The following is a 17,756-nucleotide window of genomic DNA, read 5'->3' as shown; positions in this document are numbered from 1 at the left end:
CCAACTAATCGATAATCAAATATCTTCAAAAGTAATCTCATGCCGTGTTCAAGCATCTTCATTAACGTCTACACTCCTCTACATCTACATTCTACACAACAGTTAACGCCCAGAACCCTCCACACTCCAAACAGATACGGATAGCATTTACCACGCCTCACCTAGTGTAGTGATTCAGATTCAGGTGTTGCAATAGTATAGGATAGGAATTAAGACTGGGAACTGCAGGTGGAATCGGTGAAAGTAGAAACTTAAGTAACTAGTATTTTGGAAACAAATTGACAGTTTAAGAATCTTTACTTTTAATCATTTTGGGTTTTCTTTATTAGTGATTTAAAAGGAATAAAGAAAAGGTTTCTAAAAGTGAAGTTGATAAGTTATAGGGGCTGAATGGGTTTAGTTGTTTGGAAATAATTTTAAGAACAGTTGAAATTTAAAAGGTAAGTATTTTCAGTAATATCAGAAAGTTTATTTTATAAAGCAAGTTCTGAAAAAGCAAGGTGTAATGTATCTTAAGAAAGAAATTGTAGAGGCTCCCAAAATTAAGATGTGTTGTGGCACTGGTTTCAATTCAGGGTCTTGACCTTGGATTTTATTAAATATTTGATATGAGAACAGTACGTTTGCTATTGCCTCTATCGACAGGTAATTAGGTGGTTAGGCGTAAAGCTCTCCTGAAAAAATAGGCATTACTTTAGTAGACGGAGTCAAAATTTTCTAATATTCCAATGAGAATTAGTGGCTTCAATTTGGTTAGTAAGAGTGATTTCTGAACCCAAAACGCTGAGAGCCAAGTCCCCGGCTGGCTGCACGTTCAATCCATTATTTGTTACACGACCAGAGATGTTGGCTCGCCTTAACAAAATAAAATTAATTGCTCCTTTTTAGAATGTTTTTCTGTCTATGTCACCATTGAAATCAAACAGGATCATCTTATAATATTTCTGTGATTAATTTTTTTATAGCAATCTTATAAAGGGTTTATGTATGGAATAGTATATCAAGTAAGTGGTCTCCATTTGCCTGGCACATTACGTACTGAAATGTTGAAGTTTTCCATGACTGCTTGTATATATGTGGCCTCAATGGATGAATTTCGTTGATACAGCGCTCAATTTCCTCCTTCAAGGCGTGGGTAGTCGTGGGTTTATTGGCATTAACCTTAGACTTCAAGGAGCCCCAAAGAAAAAAGTCCAACGGCGCTAAATGGCTTGATCTGAGCAGCCAATCCTGATCACTAAAACAGTAATTACACGACCAGGAAAGGACTCAAGCAATAATTGATTTATGGGTTGGTTATCGACTGTTGTTAATAGATTATCCTTGAGAATATTTTTACCGCTCCTTAATATTCGCAAGGATTAATTGTATAATTGTTTCTCGGGTTGTATGGCATGTGGCACCGTTTGTTGAGACAACATGTCGTCCACATTCATATCTTGCAATTTAGGCACAGAAATTGGATATCATGACGCAATAGCAAGCACTATTTACTGTCATTGCCTGAACAGCCGCGTTCTCCTTTTGTGTAGCGCTCCATTTTTATTAACCCTGAACAGTCGGCTGTCAAGCTGTCTTTTTTTTCATTGGCACCACTTTACCGAACAAATGGAGCAAAATTGAAATCTTGCGTGAATTTTGAGACTCCCTTTACATAAGTTCTGACACATTGTGTTTTAATAAGAACTAACTTATTCTCCCTTGGTGAACTTTACTATCATTTAAAATTTCTAAGAATATCTCAACAGTTACATGAAATACTTGTTAATCAGATGTTCTAGAATTAATAACAGATATGTAACTATGTATTGCATTGTGGATTCTCTAAACGCATTTTTAACGGAAATTTTCTGTATTTTCTTCTAGAAGAGATCGAAATGCCAGCCTACCACTCCTCATTTTTGGATTACAGTAACCAAGTAGGAAACATGGCAATCCTTCCTTTGAGGACACAATATAGAGGTCCAGCTCCCATAACAGATAAAGATATGGATATTATTGATGAAGCTATATACTATTTTAAGGCTAATGTATTCTTCAGAACTTATGAAATTAAAAGTGAAGCTGATCGAGTGTTAATCTATATAATACTATATATTACAGAATGTTTGAAAAAATTACAAAAATGTATATCAAAAAACGATGGCTTGAAGGAAATGTACACATTAGCAATATCAAAGTTTGATATTCCTGGAGAACCAGGATTTCCTCTTAACTCAGTATATGCAAAACCTGCTACATCGAGTGAAGCTGATCTTATGAGACAATATTTGCAACAAATTAGGCAAGAAACAGGTGTACGCATTTGTGACAAAGTTTATGGTGAAGATGGAAAGCCTTCCAAATGGTGGCTTTGTTTTGCTAAAAAGAAATTTATGGATAAATCACTTTCTGCCCCTGGCCAATAATTATTGTATTTTGCGAAGATTAAGTTTTAAATTTCAGTTGCAACAATGTATTAAATTTACGAATATCTAATGAAATCTTTTTTTGCAAGCTAGCTTTGAACAATGATATAAGTAATTAAGGATTATAAAATAGAAGTGTTAGAATAATGAAAGCCAAATTAATGTATACATTTATTTTATTCAAATATATGTTTTATATTAAAATCCATCTGCAGGTTGAACTTCTGTTTCTTGGAACGGGTTTGTCTAAAAATTAAAAAGAATTCCAGGATAAAGCATTTAGTAGGAAATTGGAATAATAAAAATAAAGACCTACATACCTTTGTTCCCCCTCTCATTTGAAAACATTTTATAAATCTATATGCTTTTTCGCAAGGATCTTCACTGTCTAAAATTAATATAAGGGATTTCTATTAAACTATACTATTACTGTTTATATCAAATAGTATAACTTGAATGATATAAATAAGTAAGCATAAATGATCTATTAGTGAACTTCTGTTCATGCATGATCCCGCATAGAAAATCAATATATGTATTTAACATATATCTAAAATAAATCAACATTTATTGCTTTAAAAGAGGATAAAATTTTAAATTTCAAGCCAAAAACCGAATTAACGTAACCAAAAAATTCCAGTTTTATCTGATTGAAAAGTTATTCTAATTTTTGATAATTAGTAACATTATGTCAAACTCAGAGCTAATGCATTTCGAAAGTTCTGGTGTGCAATACAAACCAACCTGTTTTGAGGCTGGAAGTTTAACAGTCTAAGTGAAAAAAATTCTATACTCAATTTGTATCGCTAATTTTTTTTCCCCCCATACCCATGAGTTTTAATTGCTTCTTAATGATGACATATCGGCTGCTGGACGTTATGACAGGCTAGAGAACATGGGTGCAAATCTACAACAGTACGTACCTATAAGCAAGTCTTTGTAAATATCTAAGGTTATTAATATCTCGTTTGACACTTAAATCTCTATTACTATGCAAGGAGGCATCTATCCAATTAGTGTAACTTGGCCAACCTCATATTAGACAATATTGTTAACTATATAATGAACGAAATTTCAGAAGTGGCTTGGGTTTTAAAAAGTGATCCCAATGGGGAGTAAAGCCACCTTTTTCGTTAGCTAAATTGGTTATCCTGGAGGACTTCCAATAAGGATGATCTGTCTGGGATAGTTAATTCCTTTTCTTGGATACGAAGAGGATCCAGCCGGCTTTGAATATTGTGGACAGCTGATACCTCGCAGAAGGTACCCCAGGTTTTTGCAGACGCATTTGCCTATTCGCATTCGTATGATCTCCATAAATTATTTTGAGTTAGCATCAACTTCGGGCACTCAAGGATCGCGGGGTACTAGTGCTTAAATTTCCAAGCATGTAGAAGTAATGGGACCGAAGACAATCTACCTGGTTCACTCTGATGACTTACACAGAATGGAGGGATTCGTAGTTTAGATATTTATTTCAGCAGCAGACCCAGATGTATAGCTTAACATTATATCTCTAATGATGGGCGAAAATCCAAACCCGCTCATAATGAAAGAAAATATGAGGGTTGTAGTCATTATATTTTATTTTTTCACTGATCTTTGTGAATGAAATGCTACTTTACTAACTATATAAACTGGATAGTTTACATTCTAATTACTTTTCGAACAGACAGATAAAGCAAATAATTAACCTTGATTTAGGCAATAATTAAGATTCTTTTTTAGTGTTTTCAGGAAGTTAGAAATGGGGATGTACTCCATAAATGGTTGAAACCTATCTTTTAAGTAATTTCCATCCTTATCCATCTGAAAAAAAAAAAATGTGTTCAAAAACTATTTTTAAAGGGCGTACAAAAAAAAAATAAGGATCCTACAAAACCTAGCGCCGTGGATAGTAGAAGTAATAATAATTGTAAATATCCCATATTACTGATGATATTTAGCCAAATTACAATATTATTACAACGTATGCTTAATTCTCAATTTTGAATTAAAAAGATTTCCTTACCAATCTATATCTCTGTAACATGCAATGCAAGTAACATTTTCCTTTATAGTCATTAACTTCTTTTTCGGAAAACAAGACCAACATTTGAACTAAAAAATATATATATACAATATTATAATAACCCTTTATTCGGATTATAATGCTAGAATTAAAATTACTAGTAAATTATTTTTAAAAAAGTATTTATATAAAATAATCTGTGCTCTGGGTTTTTGCTACTTATGGAGATCATTTCAATTGAATCAAAAATCTTAGAAAAAGTTCCTTTTTATTTTTAGGTACAATGTTTGAATGAAAATAAAACATGAAATATGAAGGGGATATTCTGGAGTAGTTACAAAAATGAACTAGAGAAAAATGATAAATGAAAGTCGTACCAGTTAGAAATAAATAATAGAGTAAGAGGCGTTAAATTGAATAAATTAGTAAAATAAAAATGATTATTACCCATATTCACATCATGCCTTTCAGAGCAATATTTAGATGATTCTATAAAACTTGCTTTAAGTAAAGCAGTTTTATTTTGAGGGTGTCCACCTGTCTTTGGTCTTTGAAGCTGGAAAAGTTAGATTCCACTTAGACATGAATTCCACAAAAATAAGTCATTAAGATACTAAAGATTGTACTTACCAAAACTAAATTGAATAGCCCAAACCACAGAAACAGGAGTATCGTGAAAACTCTAGAAAGCATTCTTAGAAAATAAAAATATGATCGTATAATTAAAGTAATAATAAAAGAACCTTTGTGGCAATGTTGCAATATTAATCTATCAGCGGAAATCAAAATGAAATAATTTTTTAGTACAATAAGCCGGATGTTTTATGTTATCTGATGTTTAGGTGACATGAGCAGAATAATTGTGAATTGTTAAATTTAATATAGTTGACTTATAGGTACCAATATTCATGAATTAGTCCTTATTGAAGTTTTAAAAAAGTACGGTCTAAGTTTATTAATTTTTAAAGAAGATCCTCAAAAGTTATTAATACATTCTAGTAATATTGTATTATAAACCCTGGAACATACATATCTTACTTTGTCAAATTATGATATTGTACAAAGATGTGACCTTTTTTTCATTTTTCTATATAACAGGCTAAAGTAAGTAAATACCTGCTTCCTAGGTACAGTGATTTCTCTGGATGCGTTTTCTAAGCAAGAGAAAGTGTTTTATAGAAAATTGCATATGCAACTATGTGAACTATAAAGCTCCAAACAAAAATTTCAGAAGCTCAAACTTTACATTACTCTTAGTACCATTCTGGGCACCATCACTCAACGAAACACCATTTCATTAAATAGATAATTCATTATGTATTTTCTCGAAACCTAAGGGTTTCTTTCTACTTCGTATCCTTCTTAATGAGTATCTATCACTCGTTTAAAATTTGATTTTTTTTTTATTATTATTATTTATCTTAATTTGTGTGGAGGAGACTAAGTATTCAACTTCGCTCTAGAGCGATATACCAGTGAAATGTTTTGTGTAACGTATACGATAAGGCGGAATAAATGTTAAGTTTACATGGTGCCTTTTTTGCGTCAGAGTTACAAGCACTTAGATCCGTCAAATGAGACGCATGAGAGGCTGAATGACCCGACGAGTTCTGTGCCTCAACGCAATTTTCATGTTCATTTATTGAAATTTATCTAATTTTCTGTAAAAATTTTAATTTTTTTGTTATTGTTCAGCTATGTTAAATTGAGTTTCAAATATAGTATAAAAACTATATGAATAATAATTGCAAGTTTTATTGAAAAAATTCAAAATACAAAAAGACATTATAATTTATAAAAATACAAACTTATTAAGGTATGGATATTCGTCTGCCATGGTTCACTTGAAATTCCACCTCTTGCAATATCCTTCTAGCTTCAGAATTTTTTTTTTTTTCCAGAGTATGCGGCTGATCAGTAATTAATACTATATCATCTGGGTATAGCAGCGTTTTAATTACGTGACTTCCTACTTAAAGTCTTGTTTAAAATTCATCCGGAGGGCATAAAAGTGTAAAATACACATGGAACGGGATGGAACAGTAAAATCTTAAAATATAAAATATATAAAACAAAAAATCACTTGTTGTCCATCTTCTAGAATACAAGGGAACCTGAGGCACCATGGACTACCATAAGATAATAATAATATAATTTAACTCCATAACGAGTGATAGCTTGAATTAAAGAAGAGGTTTTACAATGCTTCACTCCAACTCTGAAGAAAATGTAGATTCTTTTTCGATAAAATTCTGGCACACTTATGTTTCTAGTGAGCTGAAACATAATTAGTAGACGATTGCCTTCAAGCCCTGAAATCGGAATTCTTTGGTGATCTTTAATATTATAAAAATTATGAGAAAGAATAAATAAATATGAATTCTTTTAAATTGATCCAGAGAACCAATAAAGATGAATTTTCCTGGAAACTGTTTCTAATAGACATGGAGGCATTCAGGAACAGATAGTAATAAAGAAATCGGAGTAGTCGTACCTAAAAGAAAAGTTTGAACTACCTGTTTTACAAATTCAGACCATATTTTTTCTACAACTGGAAAGATCCATGTACTTCTAGCAGCAGTGATTCCGTAGCATGCATTAAGCATTTTGGATTTCACATTTCTTAATCAAATTAGAAGATTCAACAAATTAAAATTAATATTTCAATGTAAGAAATTCAAATTCAGGTTGCGTCAGCGCCCAGAATGAAGGGATTAAACAAGGATTAACAATTATTTCAAAGTTAAAAAATAAATTCTTTTTAATAAATCAAATAACTATAAAGAAGTAGAAAATTTTACGCACTTATTACAAGGAAGAACAAAGGTTTGTGTTCAACATTTTGACAAATAAATAATTGCTAAATAATTTTGAAATTTAAGTTAAAGTCTAATTTTAATCTTTAGCTTCAACTTTTACCTATTATGGTAAAAAATGAGGATAAAAAAATCAAGTAAAGTTAAAGGAGAAAAGAAAAATTCAATTTCTATTCTAGTTTCTTAACAAAGCGCACTTAACGTCTCAATAGCATTCTGGTACCTCAGTAAAGGACCGAAAGCTTATTTTAATTAGCAAAATATCAAATTTAAAATATATACTTTTAACTGTCGTATTTTTTAGCTATTCAGTATTTCACAATTGCAAAATCTTAACATTAATATCTTAACTATATACACTATGTAAGGCTGTCATAGTTACACTTTATTGTTTGTTTTCATTTTATTTTTCACATATTTCTTAAATGTGCAGTATAAATGAGTTTAGTAACAAACAAACAAATAATTTTAATAGGGTATTATAAATTACAACAAAAGACATTAAATAAATAAAAAATGAGTACATAAATTTTTTTTAACTTGAAAAAGATAAGAAATAAGTCACAATAAAAATAAGTTTTAAACTAAACAATTACATATGTGAAAAAACAACTGAAGCTTAAATGTAATTTTAAATAACATTTAATGACTTGACGGTTCTTATTAAATATCAACTTGAACTTACTGATTAGGATAAAGCTTTAAACCTCTTGAAGAAAACTTATCGCAATATCGCAGTTATTGTGACGATTATAAAGATAATGGTATAATTCTGGTTGCTGTAAAAATCTTATCTTTAAAATCAAAACTGATTCAGTTGTAAGCTCTGATTGTTTCTGTTTAAAGTATTTTTTTATTATACAGGTTTTCATGCAGCTTTAGTAATTTTTTTCCTGCAACCTAAAAAAATTCTAACCAAATAAACATTGAATTATTACAGTTATACTTGTACTTCAAATCTTCAGATAAAATTGGAAATGTTTTACAAGTTACTAAATTCAGAAAATGTACATTACAGAAAATTAAGTTTAGTAACAGGTTTAAGAAAATTCACTATCTTGAGTTGCTTAAAAAGACTCAAGACAAACTAGTAACAACTAAATCTTTATACGGTATTAATAAATGTATAAAAGCTGCAACTCTAATATATACAAGTGCACGATTACCAAAGTTCCCCTAATATAATAAAATATAATTTCCAATAGTAGGGTAACAAAATTAAAATTTACTATATTGTAAAAAAAAAAATTAATAAAAGTACAAAAAATAATTTAATATTTTTTTTAAATATTATTTACAATAATTTTACATTTATTCAGGTTGTTAAAAGAGAATCTTTTTATATGTACATTTGAAATTAAATAAGAAAACATTTTTACATTAGGAACTAAAGTCAATTTAGAAAATTACCATTTCTAAGATTTTGAGTAGAATACATGAGCACAAGAGCAAGAGCAGACTTATGCTTAACTTTATGTAATGCTAATTACTCTTAATAAAAAGCTACTAAAATCTAGAAAAAGGGAATCCTGAAAGGTTACTATAATATTTAATAAGTTATCCAAATACTATTTTATTTAATTAAGTTATCTAAAGCTACGAAGTGCCCAAACTGCAGTCTAAAGAAAAAAAAAAAAAACCATAAGCCTAACCAAGGAAGAAAATCAGGACCTGTATTTGAAACTCCCAAGATTTACAGAAAGAATTTATTGTATCAAACAACATACATTCAATAAAGGGAACAGTCTAGCATAAAGAGGCTCATTAATCTATTCAAAAGCGAATTTATCACTTTATTTCATACTGCAATTATCCGTTTATAATCTATATGGTGAAAAGTTGTAAATTAATTATTATTCTAAAGAATAGATTATTTCCTGCACAGAATTTGTTTCCCTAGTAACGAAAAGAGGCATGGTTATTCTATAGGACTGAGACAACTTTGCATGATAATTCCAGCGAATTGTTAAAAAAGCATCGCTCCCTATCTTGGCGTATTTTGTGGGCAGGCAGAAGCGTGACACAATACGGATCAGTGAAAGTTTTAAAACCAATAAACTAATAGAATGGAGCACATTCGTATACGAGGGGGTACCCAAAAAAAACCGGAATTATTTTTTAAAAGCTATTTATTTACAAATTTTTTACAGAACAACCTTATCCCCTTCAAAATACTCTCCATTACAACTAATACATTTGTCCCAACGGTGCTTCCACTGTTCGAAACATTTTTTGTAGTCATCTTTAGAAATGGCTGACAGCTCCTTCTTCGTTTTTTTCTTGACCTCTTCAATGTTGTCAAATCGGTGACCTTTCATGCCCTTTTTCATGAGTGGAAATAAGAAAAAGTCGCACGGAGCCAGGTCAGGCGAGTAAGGTGCGTGGGGCAGCGGAACCATGCCATTTTTAGCCAAAAACTGTGTAACAGAGATGGCTGTGTGTGCAGGTGCATTGTCGTGGTGGAAGAACCAGTCTCCTGTTTGCCACAAATCGGGTCTTTTTTGGCGAACACTATTGCGCAATCTTTTCAAAACTTCCAAATACAAGGTTTGATTGACGGGGACAAACTCTGAATGGACTACGCCTTTGGCATCAAAAAAGCAAATCAGCATTGTTTTGATGTTTGACTTGACTTGACATTTTTTTGGTCGGGGTGAAGATGACGTCTTCCATTGGCTCGACTGTTGCTTTGTTTCTGGGTCATAACCATAGCACCATGACTCATCACCAGTAATGACCTTTGACAGAAAGTCTGGATCAGTTTCAAGCTGTTGTTTCAAAGCACGACATGTTTCAACTCGATGTTCTTTTTGATTGTCGACTGACTAGAACTCGAGGAACAAACTTGGCAGCAACCCTTTTCATCCCCAAATCTTCCGTTAAAATTCGCTGAACCGAGCTCCAAGATAACCCACTACTCTCGGACAGTTGATCAATTGTCTGTCGACGGTCTGTGAACACCAGCTCTCGAATTTTTTCAACATTTTCGTCGATTCGGGCAGTTGATGGACGTCCAGAACGAGGTTTGTCATCAATCGACATGTCGCCATTTTTAAACCGAGTAAACCACTCGTATACTTGAGTTTTTCCCATAGCGTCATTTTTGTAAGCTGTTTTCAACATTAAAACACTTTCAGCAGCATTTTTGCCGAGTAGAAAACAAAATTTCAGAGATGCACGTTGTCCACTTAAACTTGCCATCATAAAAAACGAAAAAAGAACAAAACAGCGCTGGTAAAAACAATCACTGCAGATGAACAGAACAAGCCAGGCAGACAACACAGGCAGGACTGAACTGGCAAGGAATTGCGCTATACACGTCTAGCGGCAGAAATGCGTACTACATAAGCTCCATGCGCGGCAACGCAATTCCGGTTATTTTTGGGTACCCCCTCGTACGTCCCTTCACTGCGGAGTACAGTTTTTTGTGCCAACTGTTCAGTATTTTAATATCTTAAAATTTTAATTTAATTATTATTATTATTGTTAACTTTTTAACGGTTGTTATCCATTTTATTTGTAGCCTTATATTTATTTATGTACATACGTGCATTTTCTTTGCTATTTGTGCTAGGTTTCTAATGCTTGTATGTACTGTGAACCGTACAAATGGAATTTTTATAAATTTTGTTTTCGAATAATTTGTTGATTTTTTCGGGCGCAACGACTGTTGCAGCCATTAGCGCCAACTTATTGTTAACGTGGGAGAGTCTAATCATGTAAAACTATTGTTATTATAATAATAATTATCAATAATATTTTTAAAGTATTATTAATAATACTTTTCATGTCAGTATCTCCATTTAGTTGAGTTTAATTTAATTAAAATAAGTAATTAATTTAATGATAGTTAATATTTTACAGTTTTATGTGTTCCGTAGCCATATGGCGTAAGTGAGGTGGGTTCGAGATACATGAGGCTGAATATGCATCTTAAATAAATAGCATGCATAATAGCAAAGAAAGTGCTGTCACGAACTTATGACTAATAAACCATCATCATATACTATAAATAAAAATGGAAATTTTGACTAAAGCAACGTTTGATCAAATGAAAATGTTAACTACAGTTGAAAAGTGGCAGATTCGCAACTTCGATAGGAAAACTGAGACATTTTTCAAAGCAACTTAGTTTTAATTGGTTTTCGAGGTTTATAAAAAGCAACATTTAACTGTGACACACGCATCCTAAACAGGGCGCTTGCAGGTAATATGCATTTGAATGCATTGAAGGTATTATGCATTTAAGTGTTAAGTATTTAAGTTTATTATTATTTTCAGGCCAACTCCAGGTCTTCAATTTTACAGAGGTGTGCACTTGAAAATAAAACAAAAACTTGAAATTTCAAGCACTAAATTTTCAATTACAGAATGTTTGGCTTTGTGACAAAGCAATATGGTTTTCTACTGAACCATTTTTTCTAAGGCGATCAAATGTAGTGACATTTCTTAAACATAGGATTACTAAGAAAATATGCAAAATACTAAAGTTACTTTAGTACAGCACCTCGGGGACGACCGAATTTCTTCAAAGTTAGAATTTTACTTAAACAAATGAAGAAGACACATGATATTAGAAATGACTCATTAAATATAAGCTTAATCTCGTCACCCCTCGGAACTGCCAAAAGAAGTATTTCCTTGGAAAAGTGTTTGTTATAATCCATCCTAATGCAACGAGGGAACGGAGTTCAAAGAAAATTGTTTAAGCTCTTTTCGATAAAACTTTAAAAAATCTGAAAAATATATTCTGTAAAGAATCACTTCTATTTGCCCGATTTTTACTAAAAAGTTATCATCTGTCCACTGGTAGTTCAAAAAAAAAAGTAAAAAAATAATAATCATTCAGCGAATTTCGTTTTTGAATTATAATGCGCGTCCAAATACACATACTAACAATTGCCAATTAGATATACCACTTTTTCGGACCCACAAAGCTCAAAACGGACTTCTTCGAAATTTAAAAACTGCACGATTCAACACTCCCTCTTTATTTATATGAAAAGTAAGTAAAGAAAATAAAAATAATCTGGTACATCAACCGGCTACAGTTAAATTTCCAGCATCAAACCTAATCCATACAAAACGCAACTTTTTTTATAATAAGTTAGTTTTATAACGTAATTTTATTTATTTATGTTTTATTTTTAGAATGTTCTCGAATGGAGATTTTTTCTTTCAACATAATTTTCTCAATCATGTTTGTAAAACGCAGGAGAAATGCCAAATTATTGATTTGCTTCGGGCGTCAATTTTCGCATTGCTCAAGGATTGCTCACAACACTACTCCAAGAAATTATATCAGTTGCTTAGACTGGACATTGACACTCTTTTTATCGAACAGTACTTAAGTGTAATAATAGTACACACTGATAAAGAGATTATTTTTCAACGTAGTATCGTATTTAACTTGTGCATTTTTACTTTATATAAATTTATATATATATATATATATATATATATATATATATATATATTTTTTTCTTTTATTTTTTTTTTTAGAGGAGGTTTTGCACTGCGTTTTTAATTAAATCTAACCATAAGATATTACCCAAGTCTTAAATTATATGATTGCCAAAACGAAATTCCCCAGAATCCATTCTCGACTTCGAACACTAATCAAACAGCTGGGAGAAGACAATTTCCTAATTCCGAATACCACAATAAGCTCTTTGTGTAAAGGTGGTGGTATAGAGCTAGATATCTCCAAGTAATCTATCTTAACAGTCTGCGAAAAGGGATCAGTTATGACAACTAACCCTTTGATTTCAGCGTGACCCTTCAAGCACGGTGAAAAATGGCTTTGCTCAATTCTTAAAAGGACTTCTTTTAGAAGTGCATTTGTGTCGAATTCAGAATTCTTTAGTCAAAATGTATGGTCTCTCTCTCTCTTTCTTTCTCTCTCTAATGAAATCCAGAACATTTTTTTGAATGGACCATGACTTCTAGACGACAGTGAACATGCAAAAAATTAAGTATCTCCTGTTTTGGTAGCAAAGCAAATAATGAGACTAGATTTTGACAACCAAAGTCACTATTATTATATTGTAATAACAAAAGGAAGAGGAAAGTTCCAATATAGTCTTGGTTGTAAATGACTATCGACTTCAACTTAGCCACAGATATTCTCGCGCAAGAATAATCAATTACCAACTTCCAAACGTGAGAAATATTGATTTTAATGTGACAACACTAGAGAGGCTTCCAACAACAATAATCAAACATGTAGAGGCGTTATAAAAATAAAAATTATGTAAAACCAACTCAGCAAAACTAGATATGACAGCCTTCTCACAAGTTTTCTTGGAAGAATCTTATTAATTGGTGGAGAAAATTGTAAGCTCAAACGCCATATTTTGTACATATTTTAAGAAAGAATGAAAACAAATATACAGCTATTATTATCATATTTTTTGATACATATTTTTAATATGGATGGAAGAAATTAAGGAGCCTATTATTATTATTATTTTTAACACAACTATATATCACTGGCAGCATATTTACTTTATTATCGTTAATAAAATAAATGAATAGCATTTTTAAAAAGGACATTATCAACTTTAAATGTATTGGAGAATTCATTTTGTTTAAGGTTTATGTTCACAAAAATGGCTCACATGACATCCTGAGTACAATAATTAAGGACAATATATTACATATCACAAAACAGTCTTTAAAGTACTAATTTACTTTTTTCTTATGTTTTTTACTAGCGTGAATACTGGTTGGGCTACTCTGCGTAGCATTGGATTTCATGGTTAAATTTGCTTGAATTAGAAATATTATATGTTTAATAGATTGTTTTATTATTCCATTAACTTTGTGGATAACCACAAATGGTGATTCATACTCATTTGGGACAATACCATCAACATCTGATTCAAAAAAGCTAAATAGAGGAAACCAAATTCTAGTTCTTCCAGAATCTCGCTGCATTAACGATTGATTATTTGCCAAAGTATGATAATAGAGAAATAATCGAGATGTAATATAAAATGCTATAAATACATCAATTGAATAATGTTCATGGCCTGAAAGAATGAAAAATATACCAAACATATTTAACAGCCACGTAAAGGTATGGAGTAAATAAATATCCCTTGGAGAGTCTGGAAAAAAAGAAAAAAAAAAGAAAAAAGAGATCAGCTTACAAACATAAATAATTAATGACTCATAAACAATCAACCCAAGTAAACAACTTTAAGAAAGAGTAAACAACTTATAAATATCTAAATGTAAACTTTTACAAACAAATAGTTCTACACATTGTTCATACAATTATTTTTAATATATATGTTTTACTCAGTGTGACAAAGCCATAACAAGCTTTAATATAATGGCAATCACTACGAGGAAAACAATTTATAATTATAAGCTATCACTAGCAAAGTGAACTAAAAATAGCATTCTATCAATTCTAGGTATCATTTCAAAACTAGACGAAATGGTAGTCATAACGAATGAAATAGACATATAGAAGAAAATAAAAGATAAATTTCGAAAAAAAAATGATCTTTATATATTTGATTTTGTTAATCATAAAATAAAACTAGACTGAGGTTGCGACTTAAATCGTTTCAGTATCAGTTCTTTCCCTCATGAATTATGGGAAAATAGTAATTCATCAATTAATTTTTATAATATTATCATAATAATAATCCGGTAATAATCCCATGTTATCTAACCAAATGAGGATCTCTTAAATCCTGATAAATCCAGGATTGTTGGAAGGAAGAGCAATACGGCAGTTACAAGGGTGGAGTGCACTTATGAAGATAAAATCTCCCTCCCAATTAACAATATTCACACATTCACCCAATAGGACCACAAAACAGAGCCGGTCGATCAATACAGGCTTCTCAAATCTGAGGACATAGAGTTATTATAGGAAAGCAAACCAGGAACAGAAGAATTAACATGGCAAACAGAGGCGTGTTTAATAATGCTTCAAACAAATCCAACCTCCACGGTTGCATCATAGGTGGTTTATGATGTTAAGACAAGATGGGACACTTTTGACTTTCCTAGCTCCTCGAAATTAGATGTTTTGTCATGTCAGAGACGGCAGTTTTTTTTTCCATAAAAACTACTTAATTTATAAGGAATTACTGTGCAGAATACTATTCTACTTTATCTTTTCGAACTTTAAAATATCCAGATCACATAGCATTGAATAAACTTAAAAAGAAACAAACAGAAATTTCAAAGGTACTTTAGAATGGAAAAAGTACTTACATTCAGTGATAAAAAAGTTGAGCATAGTTAAAGCAACCGTATGACCACTAAACATATAATCACCACATGTCCTAACACCTTGTATGGACATTCCGGCTCCTCTCCATATTTCGTACGCTGCCTGCATTTTAGTTAATATATCCGACGTTCCATTCCCACTGAAATTATTCTAAGTTAATAAAATTTTATAAGACGAATGACCTCCTAGTTCAATCATTTTCTTCAATAAAGTTCATTAAGTTTTACATTTTTAAAAATAAATTTCTGAACCAATCATATCACAAGTTTGGCACCTGTTTTCGAAAAACATTTTCTGATTTTTAGCAATGCAAATAAGACAATTAAATTTAATAAAATACCTGGAAGAATTTGGCCTAGGGTTGCAATCTAAATGTGTCCCTGGTACCGAAAGAGATGTTATTAACATAGTAATACAACGTAATAAAAATACTGTTCCCGATAGTGCAAAAAATCTTCGTAGTAAAATAAATCTAAAAAAAAAAAGTAGAATTAATTTCAATCTTTCCTATTAGTCAGTTCTAAATATTGAACACTTTTTTACCTATGTTTGTGGAAAACTAAGACGCACAGCCATATGAAAAGAAGTAAAGTCCCAGTCCATTCACACATGTGGAAGGCCCATGGTATATGAGGTACATTATCGAGGAAGATATCCGGAAGCGGAGGATACTTTTTCATATCGGGTACTCTGTCGTGAACAATCACCATAACAAAAGCAGTAATCCAAGTTACTACGAAGCAATATGCTAAAGCGATGAAAGCTTTCCATAATTCAGGCCTAAGATTAGTTGCTCGCCCATCTTCTGAAGATCTACTTGACTGAGGATGAAGAAGCTCATGTTCCATGCCATCCAGCGATTGATAACGGTAATTCAGAATACTTTCCTACAATGAAGTTAAAAGCTAATAAATAAAACCCTAACATGTTAATTTGAACAACTTTGTAACATCAAAAAATAAAACGAACTTCAAATCGGTGATTTGATTGGTAGTTCCCATGAGTTATAATGTTAGGAAAGCCTTTTGATAAATAGATTAGTGTATCAGGATGATAGCCTTGATCTATCAGAGCTTGTTGGCACTCAACTTTTAACTGTCTTATTTCTAAACTCAAGCGCTTAATATCTCCTAAGGTCTATAGGAGAAAAATTTTAAGTTAGTTTTTAGACAAAGAATATTATATCGAACTAATTATTAAAAGCTACTTACATTAATACTTATTGGGGCAGATTTTAGGTCAGCCTCATTAATTAGCAGAAGAGCTTTTCCATCAATTTTGTGTTCTTTAAATACGTTACTGTACTTCGAAAATCCTTTCTCAACTAACCAGTCACTTACTTTATCAGCAGTCCATTTTAACACCTGCTCCGTATTTGCCATCGCTGGAAAAACCAAAACTCACGGAAGCAAACATAAATTTACAGAAAGGTCTTAATATTTTTACCTAAACAAAATGTATAATTTTAGTTATGTCCTAATGAAGTACGAAGGGCAGGAATAATCTACAATAAAATAAAAACATATGTTATCGTGTTAATTGTGATGGCGTTTTAGGTATAAGTAGTATGCGAGGAGCTGTAATAACATTGATAAGCATCAACGAAACCGATTCGTACTAACACAAAACTGCAAGGTAAAAGAACTGATAGCCCCTACAAAGAAAATGCAGAAACAATTGAAACAAAAAAAATCCCTTTTGAGTTGGACATTATATCTCCATAACTTACGTGTTCTTCACTTTAAATTCAATCGTCCTTTTCATTAGAAAGCTTAAAATTAAAATATTTTAAATCATAATCTTGGTGATTCAAAATTCATTCAGAAAAGCATTTTAAAAAATACTAGGTAAAGCCCCCTCCAAAAAATTATTGTGGGCTTATTATTTAATTATTGTGATGTTACTGGAAATGCGTTGAATGACAATTTTTGGTCTTTAATTCGGCAGAAAATTCGTGTTTTGAAATCTTGTGTATTGAAAAGTGGGTGAATACAATTAATTAAAATAATAATTATTTTCCTTTGGAAAAGGACAAAGCGAATCTCTATAAAGCACTCTTGACTCAATAGGTCAAAACAGCACGACAATCCAACATAGGAAAAAATCCAGGTCCGAACTTGAACCATTTAAGATTCGCAGCATCGAACTGATTCCAATTGGCCCGAACCAATGGAAAAAAACTTAAGTGGAGCATCTTGAACTTTTCCACTCAACCTGTTCCTGCCCAAACAACTAAACCTAATTTCCAAACAAGCTTTATGAGA

At 31.5% G+C, this 17,756-nt stretch overlaps 2 protein-coding genes and 1 long non-coding RNA gene across 4 annotated transcripts; 1 reads left to right on the top strand and 2 right to left on the bottom strand.

Moving 5' to 3' along the window:
* Positions 1 to 42: 42 nt before the first annotated feature.
* Positions 43 to 2,616, top strand: Arpc3A (Actin-related protein 2/3 complex, subunit 3A). The gene is made up of 2 exons (XM_074134042.1): positions 43 to 440; positions 1,867 to 2,616. Exon 2 carries the CDS (start codon positions 1,878 to 1,880, stop codon positions 2,406 to 2,408), a length of 531 nt encoding a protein of 176 aa, XP_073990143.1. The 5' UTR covers positions 43 to 440; positions 1,867 to 1,877; the 3' UTR covers positions 2,409 to 2,616.
* LOC141457289 (uncharacterized) lies at positions 2,503 to 4,096 on the bottom strand. Its single transcript, XR_012460299.1, has 2 exons — positions 2,729 to 4,096; positions 2,503 to 2,654 (listed from the first exon to the last, which is right to left on the bottom strand). It is a non-coding gene; the product is annotated as an uncharacterized lncRNA (long non-coding RNA).
* A 6-nt stretch (positions 4,097 to 4,102) lies between these two features.
* Positions 4,103 to 17,145, bottom strand: LOC141457267 (ceramide phosphoethanolamine synthase-like). Of its 2 annotated transcripts, XM_074133997.1 has the most exons (7): positions 16,704 to 17,143; positions 16,462 to 16,629; positions 16,036 to 16,379; positions 15,833 to 15,964; positions 15,474 to 15,631; positions 4,867 to 14,347; positions 4,103 to 4,508 (listed from the first exon to the last, which is right to left on the bottom strand). In XM_074133997.1, exons 1-6 carry the CDS (start codon positions 16,872 to 16,874, stop codon positions 13,920 to 13,922), a joined length of 1,401 nt encoding a protein of 466 aa, XP_073990098.1. In that variant the 5' UTR covers positions 16,875 to 17,143; the 3' UTR covers positions 4,103 to 4,508; positions 4,867 to 13,919. The 2 variants fall into 2 exon arrangements, with proteins under 2 accessions (XP_073990098.1, XP_073990107.1); XM_074134006.1 differs by lacking the exon at positions 16,462 to 16,629 and having other exon boundaries at positions 16,704 to 17,145.
* Positions 17,146 to 17,756: the final 611 nt, after the last annotated feature.

Source organism: Rhodnius prolixus, unplaced genomic scaffold (genome assembly GCF_049639745.1).
Source record: "Rhodnius prolixus isolate KJV_2025 unplaced genomic scaffold, Rpr scaffold_1, whole genome shotgun sequence".
Taxonomy (NCBI): Eukaryota; Metazoa; Arthropoda; class Insecta; order Hemiptera; family Reduviidae; genus Rhodnius; species Rhodnius prolixus.
The sequence above is the reverse complement of the archived record's forward strand: the minus strand, read 5'-3'. Positions and strand labels throughout refer to the sequence as shown.

What these genes read in the sequence shown, in the direction of transcription:
- Arpc3A (XM_074134042.1), top strand. Translation starts at nt 1,878, where the DNA reads ATGCCAGCCTACCACTCCTCATTTTTGGATTACAGTAACCAAGTAGGA.
- LOC141457267 (XM_074133997.1), bottom strand. Translation starts at nt 16,874, where the DNA reads ATGGCAAATACGGAGCAGGTGTTAAAATGGACTGCTGATAAAGTAAGT. An exon ending in CCTAGGCCAAATTCTTCCAG is followed by an intron (nt 15,632 to 15,832) that starts GTATTTTATTAA and finishes GAATAATTTCAG; the next exon opens with TGGGAATGGAACGTCGGATA. An exon ending in CAACTTTTTTATCACTGAAT is followed by an intron (nt 14,348 to 15,473) that starts GTAAGTACTTTT and finishes CTTTTTTTCCAG; the next exon opens with ACTCTCCAAGGGATATTTAT.